The sequence below is a fragment of the Eptatretus burgeri genome, chromosome 12 (assembly GCF_056783735.1).
Source record: "Eptatretus burgeri isolate ZD-2024b chromosome 12, Ebu_testis_v1, whole genome shotgun sequence".
Classification (NCBI taxonomy): domain Eukaryota; kingdom Metazoa; phylum Chordata; class Myxini; order Myxiniformes; family Myxinidae; genus Eptatretus; species Eptatretus burgeri.
In genome coordinates, this window is record NC_140972.1 from 92,710,065 (window position 1) to 92,731,850 (window position 21,786).

A 21,786-nucleotide genomic window follows, 5' to 3' on the forward strand; every position below is an offset into this window, starting at 1 on the left:
GGCCATAACTTGGGAAGCACTTGTCCGATTAATATCAAACCTTGAAAAGGCACATACTCAGGGCCCCAGCAATATACCTGGAAAGTTTCAATTAGATCGGACCAGTGGTTGTCGAGAAACAGCGGTCACACACACAAACACACACACACACACACACACACACACACACACACACACACACACACACACACACACACACACACACACACACACACACACACACACACATCGCTGGAATTATAGATAGATGATAGATATAAAGTACCAGCATGCTTGATAGAAGGAGAATGTTATTACAACTCAACTGGAACGTTGGTCTCAGGAAATGTCCAGATATATTAATTGAACTCTGATTGCTTTATGTTATATATAATTCCCTCGTCTGTTAAGAGGCGGACTGAACTTTTCCCCTTCCATACCATAAGTTGTATGTGATCCATCAATGTACCCAAAGGATTTCAGTTTTGACGTCATTCTGTGCTGGAAGAGATTTTACACATCTGGTCTTGAAATACATATCCGACAATCCTTCAAAATTAGGCTGATTGCTGCACAAAAGCTGAAAATGATTTCCACCTGGAAATACATCGACCTCACAAACTGTGGCACCAGCGTTTGAAAATCACAAAGAGCTGTGTCTCACTGAACACTATATAAAGAACTAAAATTCTCCATGTATTTCAGAGATCTGGAGCAAGACTGTATTCTTCTCGACAGAATCCTCCATATGCGCATATGTATTTGATTGTTTGTATTTGTTTATGTTGTTTGTTAAATAAATAACTCAAATGTACAGGATGAAATATGAATTTCTTCCACAATTGGTGAGCCAGGCAGGAGCATTTAATACCTGGAGGAGCGTGGTTGCAGAGTGGGCTGATGGAAAGCACGAGCTCACAGATCAGATAAGGTGAGAGACATTGATCTTTGTGGGTGAGTGTGTGCTGCCAGCTCGCTGTGCATCTCGTTCTTTGTTTAGAGAGGTTAACATGCTTCGAACAAGAATTTGAGCATTTATAGATTTGAGTTCTTTCTGTTCAGTGGTTTATGTTTATTCTGGAGAATATAAGTATTGTTGAAAAGGGTTGGAGTCCCTAAGAGTCCTTATCAGGCTAAAATATCCATTTTAATATTGTCTATTGGCTGCACTGGCACTGTTTCGGTGTATGCCTGAATACTATATTGTTTAACAGGGGTCTTGAGTCCCCTGGTGGCTGCGTTGGCACTTTCAGTGTATGCCTGAATAGGGTGTTGTCTAACAGAGGTGAGGATAAGGTGTTGTCTAACAGAGGATGGAAGTTGAGAAAGTGTTGCTTTTGAGTTGGAATTGTGTTTACAGCTTAGGATTGAGGTTGGAAATGAGATAAAACTGTGTATTGTTTTGTCTAAGAGCTCTTGCATGATTATTTGTATCCTATCTGTATCTGTACAAGTTGAATTTGCATTGCAAAGTGTACGAGGTGAGGTTTTGTTTAAGTTTTGAATTTTTTTTTTCTTTTAATAAGTTTGTAAAGATGTGGAACTGCCTTGGAAAGGTAACTAATAAAATGTTATCTGAGAAAGGTACACCAATTCGGTATATGTTTGAAAATTACGGGGCAGAATCAATATGTGATGTTGATAAGTGGTCCAAGTGGATGGAGGGAAATAGAAAAGGGTTTCCAGTAGAAGGTACTTTTAAAAATAGCAGGATTGAAAACTTAAAAAGAGAATTGCAACAAAGGGAGAAAAACGGGAGAATGGCTAACGAGGCAAATTGGAAAGTATTTATGATATGGAATTCAGAAAGCAGGAATCAGGAGAAAAATCCAAATTGGCAGGGTTACGTGTCAACTTCGCCTCAGTGTGAAAAGCGAGACAGGGAAATGCACTGAGGACAGTGGAATTTATATGAATTTAAGATGTGTTTGAATACAGGTCGATGAACACGATCAGTGTTTGTCCTGCAATAACATTTATAAAATATAAAATGAATAAATAAAATAAGGTTCAAAGATATAAAGTGTTGAAGCTGTAGATATTATTTGGCCTTGAGTGCATGCGAGGCTGACATGGGAGGATAACTTTTCAGCCGTCAATAGGTAAAAAAAAACAATCAATAATAATGTGAATATAGTGTTGGCTGGTTATATCTTCGAGGTTCTGGTAAATGTGAATCTGTGGGAATAAAATTGACTGTTAAAACTTGTGCAGAAAGTGGAAAATCCCTCGATGGCAAATTTAAGCAGGCAATACGAGTAATTAATCACAAGCTTGGGCTCTGCCTGTGTGTGTTTGGTGGAGCGAGCTCTGGTGTAATGAGAATTGCAGACAGAAAAATAGGTAAAATTCTAGGATATCAGGAAGATTACAAGAAGTTTTTGAATGACCATGGCATTTGGTGAGCATGACAGATGACTGCAGTGGTGGATTGGTGTGTTGGATTGCCTCATTGCAGGGATAGCATGGAGTGGTTTGTTCTGTGTGCCAAGAGGGAATTGTGGAAAACTCGCGGAATGCTAGTCCGTGTTATAATACATAACTCATGGAAAGGGGAGATTGCTTCCAGCTGTGAGTAGAGGCATGAAGCAAGATAATATTTGGTTATGCCCGGATGATAAGGCTGGTTAACAGATTAAATAGGGTTGAGAGGTCACATATTTAAAATAAATATCATATTATACAAACAGAGCATTCCTGGGTTATGGAATGAAATAAAATGGAACATACATTTTCATTTAATTTAAATCTCAGAAACAGCTTGAAGGCAGAATTGACCATTGATTCAGGATTCGGACCGTGTACAGGCAGTCGTGAGTGAGTTTTAAGGTCTATTAGGATTTTTCTTTAAACTGCGGAAAATGTCATTTAGTTGTCGTTTTAAAACACAAGTGTATCTAATGGATTGCGAGTGAGCTACGAGTTAGCAGGTATGTGGTTACCGTGATAACACAGAGATTGATGATGCTGCTACACCGGTTTAAAGCCCAATTAAAAAAAAATGTCTACATAATACATACTCGACTGGGAGTTTACAAAATTGGGATGACTTTTATTTGAATGCCAGGTTGGCTTACAGGTGGGGCAAGTGAGGGCATAACCTTCCATTTAAACGGATTAGGGTCAGGAAATAAAATGTGATGGATTGTGGAGTTTTTGTTGCTGTCATGATTTCGAGAAGGTAAATGTAGCCAACGTCGTGTGTACGGTATTATGAGATGGTATGCCAGGCCTTCTGTGCAAAAAGTATGAAAAGTGCCCTAAAACGATATAAAAATTATTTTATGATTAAAAGGTTCAGTAAATATGATGTCGTATACAGTATACTGTTGTGCGTTGTGGTGTACTGTATCGCGTCGATGCCCAATGATGAACTCGTTATAAAAATATGACGTTAGGTGATTGAAAAATCGTTGATAAATGTTATAATTACTTTTTGTAACATAATAAGTAAATGATCTGCAAGCAACCACATTGAATACATTGTCGGCCTGGTGTTTCACAAGCGGGGTGATTCATCAACGCGTACGGTAGCTTGAAAGTTAATAATGGATGGAATAAGTGTTAAAAAAAATCCTTGGGCAAGTTTTGTCGATAGGTTTGTTATCGCAGGTAATATATAAAATTATTAGTTAAATGGAAATTTATGTGCCGTGATCAACTTTTCAAGTGGTTGACTTGCCAACAAGTGGGCAAGCCATTACTGGCATTGTAAGGGAGAAACAATTAAATTGTACAAGACTTAAGAGATTGAAGGTAATTGAACTTTTTGCATTCGGACAGATTGAGAGGTGTGTGTGAGTGTGAGTGGTGTGCAATGATAATTGCGGTGATTTCAAAAGGGAAAATGTGACCGATCGCATCAGCATTTCAATGATAACAAAACTTATGTATGATGTAATGACATAATTTCAATGATAACAAAACTTATGTATTATAAAAGCGTGGACGTAATGATGTATGCGCTGACATCACGCGTTGAAGGAAAGATGTCTTTTCATGGAGACCAGTAAGTTAATGAATATATACACTCACACTTTGGGTGTGAGAGAGTGTTTGCATGCTTTTAGGTAGCAAAATGAAGAACAAATGGCTAATGTTTTAAAAGTGATTCTGTTATCATTCGCGATTGCTTTAAGTGTGACTGACTGACCATCAAATGTAAAAATTTCTTTTTAAAAATCGGGAGTATAGATTGTATGCTAATCTGAGGGTCAGAGTTCAGTTCCACTGTAACAGCAAAAGTAAAAGCAATTGATAGAGATTGATAGCACTGAAAGGTAAACAACAATTTGTTGGGAGAGTTTCTGGAATTGTTGTTATTGCCAGTTGGGGGAAAAGATTCTAAAAAAAAAAAAATCCAGTATACAAATCCTTGTCAAGGGTTTCTTGAAATAGATTAAATCTACCTGGACTATGCGGAAGGAAGTGAATGCCAGTCTGGCTGACAAGATTGTAAGGAAGGTGTGAAGATCTGAATGTAGCTGTTAGCACAACAGATCTGAATGTAGCTGTGAGTAAACGGTTACCCGTTTACTGTCTGTATTAAAATGATTATTGTAAAATGCATGGCTAATTTGCTTGCAATTTGCATGAAGAAGATTGTTACCAAGACAATGATCACACAAGTTTCATTAATCTCTCATCGATAGATCAAAATGATGATTTTGATGAGATGTTCTGGAAGCTAATGTAATGATATAAAGACCTGATAATGATGATGATCAGTAATATATGTTGATTTTAAGGAACTAATGAAGTTACAGATGAAAGTAAAATAAGATTATGATGGTGCCATGCCTATCTGAGACTGAACTCATGAAATTGTTGATGACTAGAATATATTGGAAACTTAGTCAACATACTGTAGGATCTTGGGATTAATTAGGTGTACTGTAGGCAAGGATAAAATTATCTGACAAATGATAGATTATGTTGGTATATTTTAGGAATAAAAAAATATATATGTATTTAGTGCTTGACTTAAGAAATATTTAAACTGATGTTCTGCACACCACCTGTGTATTGTAACGATAACATGCACACAAATTTCATGTCAGCATTTTAGTCATTCAAGAAATATAACAAATTATTTTTGCTAAAACTAAATATGAACCTGTTATATGTCCAAATTAGAGCAGATAACAAAAAATAAATTAAAACAAACAAAAAAAACAAAACATGATTATTATAAAAGATGAGAGTTGGGTCTTGGCTAAAGGAAACAATGATTTATGCAACATTGAAGTTGAAAGTACATAGGCAATTTAAAATGAACATGTTATATGACCATGGGCAGATGTTATCCCTGAGGCAATCATCTGCCTTGCTGTCCTTTATCAGTGATTTGCCATTTGAAACTAAAAAAATAAAAAATAACTTTCTCGCCTTTCATGCTGTACCGACTTGGCTGGAATTACTAAATGGAATTTCTGGATGCATCAGCAAATGACTTTCTTGCGATTGTGACATTGGAGTATGTGGGGTGGACAAGGCTGATGAGGTGCTCCGAAGTGGCTTGTGTTCGAGACCTCCGATCTCTGCACTTTTCTACACCCTGGGCACTCCGTGCCTATATGCCTCTGGCAATACTACATGTGGTGTGAGGGACTCTGGCAACAGTGCTCCGCACAAGATGCTACTCTTGTCCACATATTATCCCCACCTACTCTCATCCACCTATGCTCTGTCCTACACCAAGTTCAGCCAAGCGTGGTTACCCATTCACCATGACAGAGCGTGAGATTGTGCTGGGAGAAAGGAGACTCGTGAGAGACTCTACTGTGCAAGGTGGTGTTGGACTTCTGAAGGAAACTGCTTGCGGCCGCTGCTTCTTCTTTATTGGAGAAATACCATGAGTTTCCTAAACGCCCAAGTTATTGTCATCCACTTAAGTAATGCCGCCCTCTTTGGAGGTACTACATGCACCCACGTATCAAAGCAATAAGAAGATCGAGGCACTGATACCCAGGACAACTTGAGTGTGGAACACCTGTCTGGCCTGTCTGGACCAGTGCCTCTGTCCTTGCATCGCCATTCACCTCATAAGGAAAATGGATCAGCAAGCACTGAAAACTTTATTGGTAGATATTGACTGGGAGAGTTGAGAAAGATGCTGTGCATACGGATGCTGATGTTTCTGGAATATGAGATGGTCATTCAAGAATTGTCTATGTAGTCTGTTAAAATTCATGATGAATGTTGTTTGAATGACCAAAAGGGAGAAATGTCACTGCATTTTCTCTGAAATTAGCATAATGGGGTTGAGGGTGATAAAAACAATAATAAAATGTTATCAAATTAAACTTGATATTTAAATAAATGTATTAAATCTGAAATGGAAAATGTACTCAAATATGGTATGAGTCTATGTGCTTGAACATGTATCTATTTTTAATTTTAATTGACATAATCATGTCTTTCCTCTGTATTGAAAGATGATCAACCTGTCTCGTAAAGATATGATAAGCAGGCCGACCTTTCAAATAAGCTTTAATTCAGTATAAAATAATTGCCTATTATTTAAATTTATTTAACTTACTAATTTATCATGAAATGATAGATATAAGGTACCAGCAAGCTTGATAGGAGATGGTCATTGCAACTCAACTGGAATGTTGGTCTCAGGAAATGTCCAGATGTATTCACGAAACTCTGATTGCTTCATATTATATATAATTCCCTGGTCTATTAAGAAGCGGACTGAACTTTTCCCCTTCCATACCATGAATTGCATGTGATCCATCAATGTACCCAAAGGATTTCAGTATTGACGTCATTCTGTGCTGGGAGACATTTTACACATCTGGTCTTTAAAATATATATATATATATATATATATATATATATATATATATATATATATATATATATATATATATATATATATATATATATATCCTACAATCCTTAAAAATTATGCTGATTGCTGCACAAAATCTGAAAATGATTTCCACCTGGAAATACATCGACCTGACAAACTGTGGCGCCAGCGTTTAAAAATCACAAAGAGCTGTGTCTCACTGAACACTATATAAAGAACTAAAATTCTCCACGTATTTCAGAGATCTGGAGCAAGATTGTGCTTCACTGCAGAATCCTCCATATGCGCATATGTATTTCTTTGTTTGTATTTGTTTATGTTGTTTGTTCAATAAATGACTCACATGTGCAGGATGAAATAAGAATTTCTTCCACAATACCTATAGAGCTCAGAGTGCACATACAGTACCACAAGGCCATCCTGAATGGTCAATAACTAAAGCAACACCCTCAAAATGGCCAACGGTTCAGTCTCGAGTATATAATACAAGGAAAAGCACCCATCGCTTCGCTGACAATTTAATGAAAAGCCAACATGTCGTACTAGTACTTCACAAATATTCTACTCTATTCACTGTAATTTGCCTGACGTCATCTTCCATCTACTTGGAAGACAGCTAACATTACGTTCATCCGCCATACTTGCTGCTTGCAATGCCTTCCAAAAGTATTCACACCCCTTGACTTTTGTCACATTTTCTTGTGTTACAGGCTGAATTTAAAATGGATGATATTTAGATTTTTTTTGTCACCAATCTACACAAAGTATCCCCATAATGACCAAGTGAAAACGTGTTTTAAGAAATTTCTACAAATTAATTAAAAATGAAAAGCTGTAAAGTCTTGCATCAATAAGTATTCAGCCTCCGGAGTCAATACTTTGTAGAAGCAACTTTGGCAGCGATTACAGCTTTGAGTCTTCTTGGGTATGTCTGTATCAGCTTTGCACATCTGGATTTGGGAATTTTCTCTCGTTCTTCATTGCAGATCTGTCAACTTCAAGCTCTGTCAACTTGGATGGGGAGCATCGGTGAACAGCAACATTTCGGTCTTTCAACGTATTCTCAATGGGATTCAAGTCTGGGTTTTGGCTGGGCCACTCAAGGACTTTCACATTCTTGTTCTGAAGCCATTCCAGTGTTGCTTTGGCTGTATACTTGGGGTCATTGTCCTTTTAGAACGTAAATCTTTACTGCAGCTGAAGGTCGTTTGAACTCTGAAGCAGATTCTCCTCAATGATTTGCCTGTATGTGGCTCCATTCATTATTTCCTCGATCCTTACAAGTCTCCCAGTCCCTGCCGCTGAAAACCATTCCCATATCATGATGCTGCCACCACCATGCCTCATGGTAGGTATGGTGTTAGATGGGGGATGAGCAGTGTTTGGTTTCTGTCAGACGTAGTGCCTTGCGTTCAGGCCAAAGAGTTAAATTTTCGTCTCATCAGACAACAGAATCTTTTACCTCATGCTCTCAGTCTTTCACGTGCCTTTTTGCAAACTCCAGGTGTGTTGTCATGTACCTTTTTCTCAGGAGTGGCTTCCGTCTGTCCACTCTCCCACAAAGCCTAAATTTGTGAAGAACTGCAGAGATTTGTTGTCCTTCTGGCAGGTTCTCCAATCTCAGTCAATGAACTCTGTAGTTCTGTCAGAGTGGTCATTGGGTTCTTGGTCACTTCCCTGACTTGCCTGGTTCTTGCCTGGTTGCTCAGTTTTGTCAGACAACCAGCTTGAGGAAGAGTCTGGGTAGTTCCATATTCATTCAATTTCCTAATGGTGGAGCTCACTGTGCTCTTGGGAACTTTCAACACTCTGGAAATAGTTTTATACCCTTCCCCCAGACCTCTGCCTCCTCACAGTTCTATCTTGGAGTCCTATGGACAGTTCCTTGGACTTCATGGTATAGTTTCTGCTCTGACATGCACTGTCAATGTGGAACCTTGTATAGAAAGGTGCGTTTCTTTCTTAATCATGTCCATTTAATTAAATTGACCATAGGTGGACTCCAATCACGTTGTAGAGACATCTCAAGGATGAAGAAAGGAAATTGGATGCACCTGAACTCAATTTGGAGTGCCATAGCAAAGGGGTTGAATACTTATTGATGCAAAATATTTCAGCTATTCATTTTCAATTAACTTGTAAAAAAATTTTAAAAACATGCATTCACTTTGTCATTTGGGGGTATTTTGTGTATATCAGTGACAACATTTTTTCATTTAATACATTTTAAATTCAGGCTGTAACACAAGAAAATGTGACAAGGTCAAGGAGTGTGAATACTTTCTCAAGGCACTGTATGTATGGCGTGAGCAAAAATCACTTCCGCTTTGCTGTGAAGCTCCGTGTAATTTGCTTTCGTTTGAATCTCCACTTAAAATGAATGAAATGAAACATTTGGAAAATTTTGAATTATTCTCACTCACATTTCAACATCACCATAATGCATGTTGTCCAGTTGTTTAAACTTTCTTTTAATTAGAAGATGATTTGTAATACCGGAAACCACCGGGCGCACTAAAGAATACACATTTACATTGAGAGAATTTGGGTGTTCCCCCCACCTTGAAACCCCTTCCCCAGAAATACTATCCAGACAGAAACCATTCTTGTGGTACCCTTAGGCAACATGCAAAATTTGGTTGGATTTGGTTCAGCAGTTTTTGAAGAATATATAAACTACCAGAGGGGTATGCTTACACATTGTAAGCAATAACGAACCGTGTTTACCCATTGTCTCGGGTCGCTCACCTGCATTTGTTTTCTTCATTTATTTATTTTCATTTACGGAAGCTTTCCGACAGTTCTGTGATTTTTTCACAGTGTATTGGCTTCAATGTCCGTTGGCACGTGGAATTTCAGCTTTCTACATCACCCGGAAGGTACCGAACTTTAATATCAGTCAGTCAGTGAGTCCGTCAGTCAGTGAGTGGTTAGAATGAACTTTATATATTACATACAAACAAACACAAATTGAGCTTTATATGTTGGAAGGTGAAAAGCAGTTTTACTCCAGCGTTTAGGCTTCTAAACGTTGGTGGCGAGGTGTCATTCCTGTGACCCTATATTTATCAGAATCAATCAGATAAACGCTCTTTAACACTATAGTATAAATCAGGAAATAAACCTGAAATACTATTTATGTAAATAATCTCAATTATTTAATAATGTATATTAAAAATAGTTCCATCACTCAAACTCCTTGGTCTCACTATCAGCCATTATCTTTCTTGGACAAACCATATTTCAAAGTTGGCCTCCAAAGCCAGCTGCCGATTGGGCATCCTCCGTTGTACTAAGCCCTGTGAAACCTGAAAGTGAAACCCTTACCATGCTTGTTTGGGATGTTTCTTCTGCAAGGCTGACAACACCTCACAGTAACTGTTACTAACTACAGAGTTCGGCGAACACGTTACCCTGTGGAGTGCAGTTTTGAGAAACAAGGACATGAGCAGAGTCTGTGAGCAGTGACAATGGTGATATGTGTTCTCCAGTTTCCAAGTGTATTATTCAAATGAAATAAAATAAAGATTAAAAAAATTGCAGACACTGGAAGTTTTTTTTTTTCGGAAGTACTGTATACCAGCCCAAAGGGGAGAGCATTCCGGGGACCGCTGTTAATGCAGTGTCTTTTGCATCACCGTATTTAACACGTTGCATTATTTATTCGTGCCTGTTGTTTGTATCCTTTATAACGTCCTTAAAAACAGAAAGTTTCCTGTTTGGAATGATTTTCAATTTTCTTTGACTGCCAGGCAGGCAAACAGAGTAAAAACAATTATCTTACTCCTCTCAGGACAAATTGCACAATTGGGACAAATTCAGAGTCAAAGTACTGCTAAACTACAGGTTCGTTTTCCAATTCATGTTCAAAATACAACATTTGGTTGAAATCTAGTTGTTTCTGGATCATAAACTGATGTTTGTAGACAGACAGATAGGCAAAATGAACCAATTTCTTAACCCCGTGTTCGCGAAATGTATCTAATCGAGTTGAGTCAGAAATTTTCCACTGCACCAACAGCCTTTCGGTTTCTGGATGGGCTGAATAACGGTATCCGGGTTTCGTCCACAGTTACAATGGTGTTTGCAAACTGTCTCCGACTCGCTGTATTTCCACTCACCATGTTCTGATACATTGAGAACAGTGTGACATTTTGTTCATCCGTGAATATTGGCTGCACCCATCATGCATAAACCTTGGACATTATGAGATGAGTGTGCTCAATCGTATAAACAGGACAATTTGCTATGCCTGTGGCCATGGCAATTTCTTCCACCGATATTCTGCGTTTGCACATCACTAATTTATCCACATGCTGAATGGCGATCGGCGAATGACTTGTTTGAGGTTGTCTGAAATGAGGCTCGTTTTGCTGCTTTCACATCCCTTCCCCACCAAAAATCCGTACATTTTTCACATCCATGGTTAACTCTCCAAATGCTTTTACCAGCTGGCAATGAATGTCCAGAGGAGTTTGGACTCCACAGGAATCCACAGGAGATATAATGTTGCTCATGCAAGTAGAAAGTGGCTATTTTGCAGTATACAAATACATTGCGAGTAAATTGTCACCAATAACATACCGCATGATGTACATCGCTGTAATGTGTCGAATGATGCAGGAAACGTTCCAATAACAGGGTGTACAAATGCTTTTTCTGTTCATATTCAGGCATTCAAGAACTGTGAATTATGAGACCATATCATATTTGAATGCACCTCGTGATTCAGGGGTCCATTTAACCATATTGGGCAATTCAGTAACTGGAATTGTTAATTTTTTGAAATTCTTCTGTGTACAAAGTCCAGGTTCGTGGGAAAGCGAGAACACTGAACGGATTGGGACACAGCAGAGCAAACGCAGGCGATAGGAACAGTAGAGAGAGGGGTAACACCGACAGCAGGATTGAATGATAAAATAGAGAGAGACTGGACAAATAAAGAATGTGGGGAGGATTGAGGGGTATGGGATGATGCATGTCATGGACAAGATGGATACAGAAGCAAACTCTCAGGAAGGAAAAACTGAAAATTTGGATAGAGGTGTGCTTTGGGGGGAGGGAGTGTTACTGGAGGTTATAAAATATCATGGTTTTGGATCGGGGATGATATGAGATGGTGGTGAACAGCTGTCTTTAAGAACTGAAGGGAAGAATGAGATTGAAGAGAATGTGGAGGTTGATGCCACAGGTGTAAAAATAGGAACAATTGAGTGCACGTGGGTAGTGATTCTGGATTTTGGGAGTTTCAGCAGAAGGGGATTCATGGCAGATCGCATGTGCCCTTCAGAAACATGCAGGGACATGGCACGGAAAGAGCAGAGTGTGCAAGACCAGAAGGGAGATAGACAAAGAGGGGTGGGGGGGGGGGAATTGAGTCAGAGAGATCATTAATTAAGATGAGAAATCAGAATGTGCCCAAAACACTGCATTGGGGCAATCCAACCTAAACAGTGAGAAGAGAAAAAAGGATTCTGTTGAGTGCCACAGTTTGGCTATGTAAGTATAGGAAGTCAGGAAGCCATGTGTGAAATTGGCCTTGGATGCCATAGGCAGAGAGTTTGGAGAGTAGGGCAGGATGCCAGACTATATCAAAAGCATGCGATATGTCCAGAGAGACGACCCTAATCTCATGTCTGACATTGAGGCCTCCATCCATTATTGGGAGAGTAGACGCAGCATGTCCAAGGTAAAATAACCTTGTCTGAATCCAAGTTGGTGATCTGAGATGAGGCTGTTGGAAAAAAGGAATTATTTCATATCAACTTCAATGATGGATTGAATGACCTTGCTGATGATTGGAAGTCAGCTGATAGGTCTGTAGTTTAGGGGATCGAATTTTGCACCTTGTTTGTGCAATGTAGTCATGTTGACTGATTTCAAAGCAGATGGGAGATGATGTATGGTAAATGACAGGGTAAAAAGGACAGAGAGAGGACGTACAAGAGCAGCAGAGCAGGTTTTTAGGACACGTGAGCTGATGCCGTCCGGTCCAGTAACAGAGTCAGAGTTGGGGGTTGACAGAAACTTCTCCACATTCTCAGGTGCAAAAGACAGAGTCCAGGTACAGATAGCGAGGGGTTGGGGACACAAGATTTGGAAGCAAACAGAATTGAGGCATTCGACCTTCTCACGAGCGGAGTCGGCTGTGTTGTCATTTGAAGTTTGGGAAGGGATGGAGGGGAAGCATACTCTGTGTGAAGGCCATAATGCCATCATTTTATCTGGATTCCAAATTGTACATTTAGTAACGTTTTTCCTGTATTGACTTAACACACAGACATGGTCTCTTTTTTTTCTTGCAGATCCGAGGGTTATGCATCCGAAACCATACAACGATACATATTATGCCATCTCCACTTGATACAAGCCCACAAAGTTGGAAGGAAAACAGTTGAAGATACTTTTGAAGCAGGTATCGAAGCTCATGTAAGAGCAGCAATAGTTGCAAATGAGTCATTTTTACCAAATGCATGAAACTTGGTGTTGGCTTAGTGGTTATGGTGGCTGGCTTGGGATCTTGGGGTTCTGAGTTCGAGCCCTGTTGGCTGCTGACTTAACACCAGGTGGGGTTGACTCAGTCTGTCATCCTTCTGAGGTCGGTGAAATGAGTACCAGTGTATTGGTATAGGGGCACCGCATCAGTGGCATAGTTGTGCCCCAACAAAATGATGGCTACCTAGCAGCCAAGCAACAATCCAAAACCCAAATTGTAGACATTTTCAGTTTGATTACCTGACAACATTAACGAGTGTGTGCAATGAGTGATTGCTAATTTTGTGTTTTTATGTTTGGATGATTATGCACCTCTGGTGTCTAGAGCCTCATTGTAGTGTAATTGAATTGAATACATTGCATCACATGATGATGTTCAGTTATACATCAAGTGAGACGACGTAACGGAATGTTGTGATGAATGGATGAGGAGTACATGGGTTATGACACAATAAAGGTTCCTCTTCACGTTGAAAGGTGGATGGCGTTTCTCTTGATTTCTTAATACCTCAAGACAATAAATTTGCGACAAGGACTTATAAGATATAATCTGCCGACTTTGCCACTCCTGTTCCATTCCTATTGACTCAGGAAGACCGTGTATGCCATGCTAGAATAGCACCTGTTCTGTTCGAGACCTACATTCTTGCTGGAGGCTTCCAAGGAGCAAGTTCAGACTGAAAACGAGCAATTCTGCCATATTCACTTGGTGCAGAAGGTAAGAGAATTATTTACCTTTCCAGATGTTCAAGGTGACAACATACCAGAACTTGACCACAATTTTCATCACCGGTGATGTACCAAAATTTATCATGTGCATAAAAATCTGCCCACGTCATAGGGATCTACGGGGGGGGGGGGGATTGTGTGTGGTTGACTCCACAAAATAGGTATTTGCTCTCTTCTTGGAAACTACATACACAATTTCAATGAAACTTGACTACAACCTTCATCACCCGTGATGTACCGAAGTTTGTTCACGGCATTAAAAAAATCCAGGGTTTAAGAAGGTCTGCGGGTGGTTTGAGTGACTTGCTCCTGATCCAGGTGAGCATCAGGACAGGCAGTCCTTTATTTAAACTTGCTGGTCACGCAGTTAGCAAATAAATTGTTGCAAATGGATGTTGTGGACTTGAACAGTCCCGCCAACGTGGAATGAGCCGAAACGATGGAGGCGGTTTATTTATTTATAACCCAAACATGGCGGTTCTAATCGCTCTACCGCAAACGGGACGAGGAAGGTGGCACGAGTCACTTTTCACTGAGTTGGTGATGTTTATTCGTTTTTATTATTACCAGAAATAACAAGACTCGGAAAGAAGAGGGATCCGGGGCGATTCGACGGGATGGTGTGGGATCGGGCGTGGGGAAAAACACAGACAATTCCAATGAATATACAGATCTCAATCCCTCTAAGGCGCCAAGCACGCACACACACACACACACACACACACACACACACACACACACACACACACACACACACACACACACACACACACACACACACACACACACACACACACACACACACACACACACACACACACACAACGTAGCTATTTCTGGTGGTCAGGCTGGACCGTGGTGTGGACGCAACTGTCCCTGGATCGGCGTCGGACGAGCTGGCCTTGCTTTCATCAGGGGGGCAGGAGAAACCGTGGTGCTGTCGACCTCCTGGTCTTGGCCCAAGTCCGCTCACAGCCGCCAGGGAACCAGTTCTGGCGCCAAGTTGCGAGCAGGAGAGGGAGGCAGGTCCGCCCGCCGTTCGACCCCGTACTCTGAATCAGCAGAACCCCAGAGCCAACCAAGGTGAGGCACGAGGCTCAGCAAGGCTCCAAGACACGATCAAGAACACGATCGAATCAGCACAACAACAAGGATGCTCCCCGCGCAACAGCCTCCACACCAAAAAAACACGATCTTTTGGTTATAATCTTCTTCCTCTTCCTTTTCGACCCCGAACAGAACCTTTTTATCCTCCTGTCCTCGTCACTTCCAATCGAGCCGTTTATTGGCCCACCGCCGTCGCCTTCTGCCAATCGTGATCACGGGGCGGAGCCATCCGCTGCACTGTCCTGTGACGTCACGGCCAGTCTCCAGAGAATACCAAAAGGGGTTTACGCAGACACACTTACCTTATCCCGTGTCCCTATCTAATTACGTGACAATTATCATTTCCCCCCTTGAAGAAATGAACATTTACTAGACAACTTATCACCACTGAATTGCTACTTATTACATTGAGATCCTGGTAAACTCAAACAGCATGGCATACCTAATTAAACATCCTATTTACCCTTTGAATGCATACCCCCCCCCCTCAAACGTAACAATATATATATATATATATATATATATATATATATATATATATATATATATATATATATATATATATATATATATATATATATATATTTATATATGTAAGCCACTTCGTTTTTTGGACAATGTAGGTTTGAGTGTTCAGCCTTGAGATTGGCCAGATTTTGTTTTCTGGCTTACCTGAGAGTGGACACACATTTGTTCTGGGCTTTGTGGGATGACCGGAGGTTGCCTTTGGTCAGATTTTCCTTCCAGGAAGAGAAGGCTCGTTGTTTGAAGGCAACTGCCTCACTGCAGTATTATGTGTACCAGGGACGATGATAGGTATGTCAACTGCAGACGAGATGGTACAGGACATTAGGGAAAGCAAGCTTGTGTGGAAGGATTCCCAAGCAGTATTCATATCAGGAGAAGTGGAAATGAAGCACCAGTCTTGACATGAGAGGGGAGTTTGCAGTCCCTGACAGTCAGCTTGAATGAACTTCCAGACTCTACGGCGCTGATGCAGCTCCCTAAGAATAGCCAGAGAGATGTTGACTCTCACAAGCACGTGATCAGATGGATTTATTGATGCAGAAGAGGAACAGGAGACTCATGAATCACTTTTGTAAGAAAATTCGTCATGACCAAGTCCAGAAGGGAGGATGCGTCATTGGGAGAAATCAAGGTTGGAAAGTTCACTGATTGGGTGAGGCCCATATTTTCATATCACACTTGATTTTTGTGCTGTACCAATTACAGCGAAGCACTTAAGAGATATATATATATATATATATATATATATATATATATATATATATATATATATATATATATATATATATATATATATAATATCATTCAGAGTAATTGTTGAAGACGATTGTTGAGTAACCAGTGTCCTTTTAAGGTGACAAAGCTCCAAGTTCGAACTCAATCGTGTCAAAATTAACAATAAAAAACACCAAATAATTTTTTTTACAATGAAACTAATGATCTTTTTTTCCTCTCAACGTGTAGCAAATGTGGTCAGTGGATGCTCAGAGTGCACACGAGAGTCTCGAAAGTTTAGGGAGTCCTTAAGTGTGCCCTGGACCACAAGAGTGGCTTCACACTTGCAGCAATTGGGTGAACATGTTCCCAGATTTCTGGACTCTCTCCTCCCCCCGCCCCCCCCTTTTTTAAAATAAAAAATCCTGTCTCCTCCCAATTGTATAATATTCACGTTATTACAAAATAATAGTATGAATAAAAATTATATCAACAGAAATAATCGTGATAATAACTTGGCCGAGTCTAAAAAGCATCTTTGGCTCAGTGAGTGTGAAAAGGTGAAATATAGGGTGAAATAGATTTTGAATACAAATAAATAGGGTGAAAAGGACTTTGAATACAAATGGCACTACAACTGTGCACATGTACATCCCATCCCACACAAGGCCTCCAACCCCTGGCCCCTCTCTACTCCCATAAGGAGCATGTGTTTCTCGTGGAAATAAATCGAATACTTTGCATCACATGACTTCTTGTTGCTTCGATGCAGTCTGTGGCTGCTGGTTGCATCATTTTCTGGAAGCGCAGCTGTGCTGCTGATACAGTGCCCCTGTTACACATTTTGTTACTAACACTGGTACTTATTTTGCCGATTTCAGATGTTATGACAGGCTGAGTCAAACAACCTGGTGTTATTTAACGGTGGGACAGGGGTTCCAACTCAAGGCAATAACATATTAAGCCAGTTACCTTAACCGTCAGGTCAAAACCAGGCTTATCACGTGAGTATGTTCATGGCACATCACGTGAGATGACAAAACAGTGTCATGATGAACCAATGAGGAATTTATGGGGTGAGACGAAATAAAAGTTCCTCTTCACGTTGAATGGATTGACGGCGTTTGTCTTAATTTCATCATACCTCAACACAATAACACTTTCATACCTCAATACAATAACACCTTCATAGCTCAATACAATAACACCTTCATACCTCAACACAATAACACTTTCATACCTCAATACAATAACACCTTCATACCCCAATACAATAACACCTTCATACCCCAATACAATAACACCTTCATACCCCAATACAATAACACTTTCATAGGCCAATTCAATAACACCTTCATACCTCAATACAATAACACTTTCATACCTCAACACAATAACACCTTCATACCTCAATACAATAACACCTTCATACCTCAACACAATAACACTTTCATACCTCAACACAATAACACCTTCATACCTCAATACAATAACACTTTCATACCTCAACACAATAACACTTTCATACCCCAATACAATAACACCTTCATACCTCAATACAATAACACCTTCATACTTCAACACAATAACACTTTCATACTTCAATACAACAAGACCTTCATACCCCAATACAATAACACTTTCATACCCCAAAACAATAACACTTTCTACCTCAATACAATAAAACCTTCATACCTCAACACAAAAGCACTTTCATACCTCAACACAATAACACCTTCATGCCTCAATACAATAACACCTTCATACCTCAATACAATAACACTTTCTACCTCAATACAATAAAACCTTCATACCTCAACACAAAAGCACTTTCATACCTCAACACAATAACACCTTCATACCTCAACACAATAACACCTTCATACCTCAATACAATAACATCTTCATACCTCAATACAATAACACCTTCATACCTCGACACAATAACACCTTCATACATCAACACAATAACACCTTCATACCTCAACACAATAACACCTTCATACCTCAACACAATAACACCTTCATACCTCAATACAATAACACCTTCATACCTCAACACAATAACACTTTCATACCTCAACACAATAACACCTTCATACTTCAACACAAAAATACCTTCATTGCTCAATACAATAACAATTTCATACCTCAATACGATAACACTTTCATTCCTCAAACACAATAACACCTTCACACCTCAATACAATTACAACTTCATACCTCAACACAACAACACTTTCATACCTCAACACAACAACACCTTCATACCTCAACACAATGACACCTTCATACCTCAATACATTAACAACTTCATACCTCGACACAATAACACCTTCATACCTCAATACAATAACACCTTCATACCTCAACACAATAACACCTTCATACCTCAATACAATAACAACTTCATACCTCGACACAATAACACCTTCATACCTCAACACAACAACACCTTCATACCTCAACACAACAACACCTTCATACCTCAACACAATGACACCTTCATACCTCAATACAATAACAACTTCATACCTCGACAAAATAACTCCTTCATACCTCAATACAATAACACCTTCATACCTCAACACAATAACACCTTCATACCTCAATATAATAACACCATACCTCAATACAATAACACCTTCATGCCTCAATACAATAACACCTTCATACCTCAACACAATAACACTTTCATACCTCAACACAATAACACCTTCATACCTCAACACAAAAACACCTTCATTGCTCAATACAATAACAATTTCATACCTCAATACTATAACACTTTCATTCCTCAACACAATAACACCTTCACACCTCAATACAATTACAACTTCATACCTCAACACAACAACACTTTCATACCTCAACACAATGACACCTTCATACCTCAATACAATAACAACTTCATACCTCGACACAATAACACCTTCATACCTCAATACAATAACACCTTCATACCTCAACACAATAACACCTTCATAACTCAATACAATAATACCTTCATACCTCAACAAAATAACACCTTCATACCTCAAGACAACACCTTCATACTTCAATACAATAACACCTTCATACCTCAACACAATAACACCTTCATGTCTCAATACAATAACACCTTCATACCTCAATACAATAACACTTTCATACCTCAACACAATAACACCTTCATACTTCAATACAATAACACCTTCATACCTCAACACAATAACACCTTCATGTCTCAATACAATAACACCTTCATACCTCAATACAATAACACTTTCATACCTCAACACAATAACACCTTCATACTTCAATACAATAACACCTTCATACCTCAATACAATAACACTTTCATATCTCAATACAATAACACCTTCATACCTCAACAAAATAACACCTTCATACCTCAAGACAACACCTTCATACTTCAATACAATAACACCTTCATACCTCAACACAATAACACCTTCATACCTCAATGCCATAACTCCTTCATTCCTCAACACAATAACACCTTCATACCTCAATACAATAAATCCTGAGTAACATCTTGTTCTCGGATATATGCATTCGTTTGACGGGTGAAGATCGAAGGTTGAACAAAGTAAATGAGTGTTTTAATCAGTCAATCATTTCTTCCTGCCTGTCGTTCCCACGAGATTATGAACTCGGGTCGTTTTGGGGTCGGTTACGTGGTGGGTGAAATCGCCAGTGAACATGCACGGTGGGTCCAGACAGCCGATGATGCTTCAAATTCACGCATCCTGGTATTTCATTCCATTGTTAAATAACCTCCATGACATGGCGAGAGAGAGAGAGACAGAGAGAGACAGAGACAGAGACAGAGACAGAGACAGAGAGAGAGAGAGAGAGAGAGAGAGACAGAGACAGAGACAGAGACAGAGACAGAGACAGAGACAGAGACAGAGACAGAGACAGAGACAGAGACAGAGACAGAGACAGAGACAGAGACAGAGACAGAGACAGAGACAGAGACAGAGACAGAGACAGAGACAGAGACAGAGACAGAGACAGAGACAGAGACAGAGACAGAGACAGAGACAGAGACAGAGACAGAGAGAGAGAGAGAGAGAGAGAGAGAGAGAGAGAGAGAGAGAGAGAGAGAGAGAGAGAGAGAGAGAGAGAGAGAGAGAGAGAGAGAGAGAGAGAGACAGAAACAGAGACACAGAGAGAGAGAGAGAGACAGAGACAGAGACAGAGACAGAGACAGAGACAGAGACAGAGACAGAGACAGAGACAGAGACAGAGACAGAGACAGAGACAGAGACAGAGACAGAGACAGAGACAGAGACAGAGAGAGAGAGAGAGAGAGAGAGAGAGAGAGAGAGAGAGAGAGATATAAAAGCGCGGGAGTTGTGATGCCGTCGGCACAAGGAGCCCCGAGATTGTACAGCAACGTCAGCACCGCGGGGTCCTGCGTCAAATGGTCACGTGTACTCGGAACACTTTTCGGAAGCTCGGCCCCATGTCCATGTCCATGTCCCGTCTGAACGTCTAACGTGCTCACTGCCGACTCATCGAGTCCGTCGTTCGTGACTACCAGGGTCGTGTTTGTGTGCCCATCATGTAATACCAAATGTGACTCGATCAATATAAAGTCGACGTCGCCAGGTATCGGGTCGAAGCGGTGCACGCTCCTGAGTGTGCAAGCCTCGTGCTGACCAGGTGTGCTTGTGAACACGCGCAGCGGTTCCTCCACAAGATGACACGATGCCGCCCACGCGCCGCCTCGGGACAAAAAGCGCGCGCTGCGGTCATGACCGGTCGCACGACCGGAGCGAGGAGCAACCCACGAGCGGAGCACTGGCCCACGGACTCACTGCCGCTCGCCACCACGAGTCGCTGCGATTCGGACCCGGCGCACATCGCGTTTACGGCTTCCCGACGCACCCGCGGACGTGCACGGAAAACCAAGTGGAAGCGGCGTTACCTCCGAAGTCCGGTCTCAAGCGGATGTCGTAGCCGTGGAGCAGTTTGTCCACCGTCGCCTTCACCTCAAGCGACACGTTGGCCAGCGACGTCCTAGTGAGGGTGCGGAGAGTGCAGTGAGCTTGGGGGAAACACGCTCGAATGATCGTGAAGCGAGGTTCATGAAACGGCGCGAACGGTGCTTGATGCGTGCGGTGCGTGAGGTGTCGGTCAGGCCGCTCGTACCTGGGACCGGCCCCCAGGCACAGCAGGAGCAGCAGCACTGCACAGATCGCCGGCCGTGCCGAGCTCCGCATGGCTCCCCTGCCAGCGTCCGACTCCCGGCTCCAGGGAACGCGAGCCCGCGCCGCTCGTCGCCTCAAGCTCGCCGAATTTGAAGCGCGCAGGACGAAGTTCCGCCGCTCCCGTCCCCAGTTTCTGTCTCCCGCCCTGAGCGACGCCGACCGTGCGATGCCGAGCCTCTCGCCTCCGCG

General features: G+C 40.9%; 2 protein-coding genes across 2 annotated transcripts in view; both read right to left on the bottom strand.

Moving 5' to 3' along the window:
- The window catches only part of GABRB1 (gamma-aminobutyric acid type A receptor subunit beta1), a 103,705-nt gene extending 82,105 nt beyond the window's left edge, over positions 1 to 21,600 (bottom strand). Inside the window, exons 1-2 of the mRNA XM_085848877.1 lie at positions 21,539 to 21,600; positions 21,315 to 21,406 (exon numbers count right to left, since the gene is read on the bottom strand). The gene's annotated coding sequence lies outside the window, so the exon portion shown is untranslated. The remainder of the gene's footprint in view (positions 1 to 21,314; positions 21,407 to 21,538) is intronic.
- Positions 14,210 to 21,609, bottom strand: LOC147016137 (uncharacterized). The gene is made up of 4 exons (XM_085849146.1): positions 21,539 to 21,609; positions 21,315 to 21,406; positions 20,289 to 20,798; positions 14,210 to 14,856 (listed from the first exon to the last, which is right to left on the bottom strand). Exons 1-4 carry the CDS (start codon positions 21,607 to 21,609, stop codon positions 14,549 to 14,551), a joined length of 981 nt encoding a protein of 326 aa, XP_085705272.1. The 3' UTR covers positions 14,210 to 14,548.
- Positions 21,610 to 21,786: the final 177 nt, after the last annotated feature.

Coding starts and splice junctions, on each gene's coding strand:
- LOC147016137 (XM_085849146.1), bottom strand. CDS start 21,609: ATGCGGAGCTCGGCACGGCCGGCGATCTGTGCAGTGCTGCTGCTCCTG. Junction 21,407..21,538: donor TGCCTGGGGGCCGGTCCCAG/GTACGAGCGGCC, acceptor CACCCTCACTAG/GACGTCGCTGGCCAACGTGT. Junction 14,857..20,288: donor CTGTCTCTGTCTCTGTCTCT/GTCTCTGTCTCT, acceptor CACCAGAAATAG/CTACGTTGTGTGTGTGTGTG.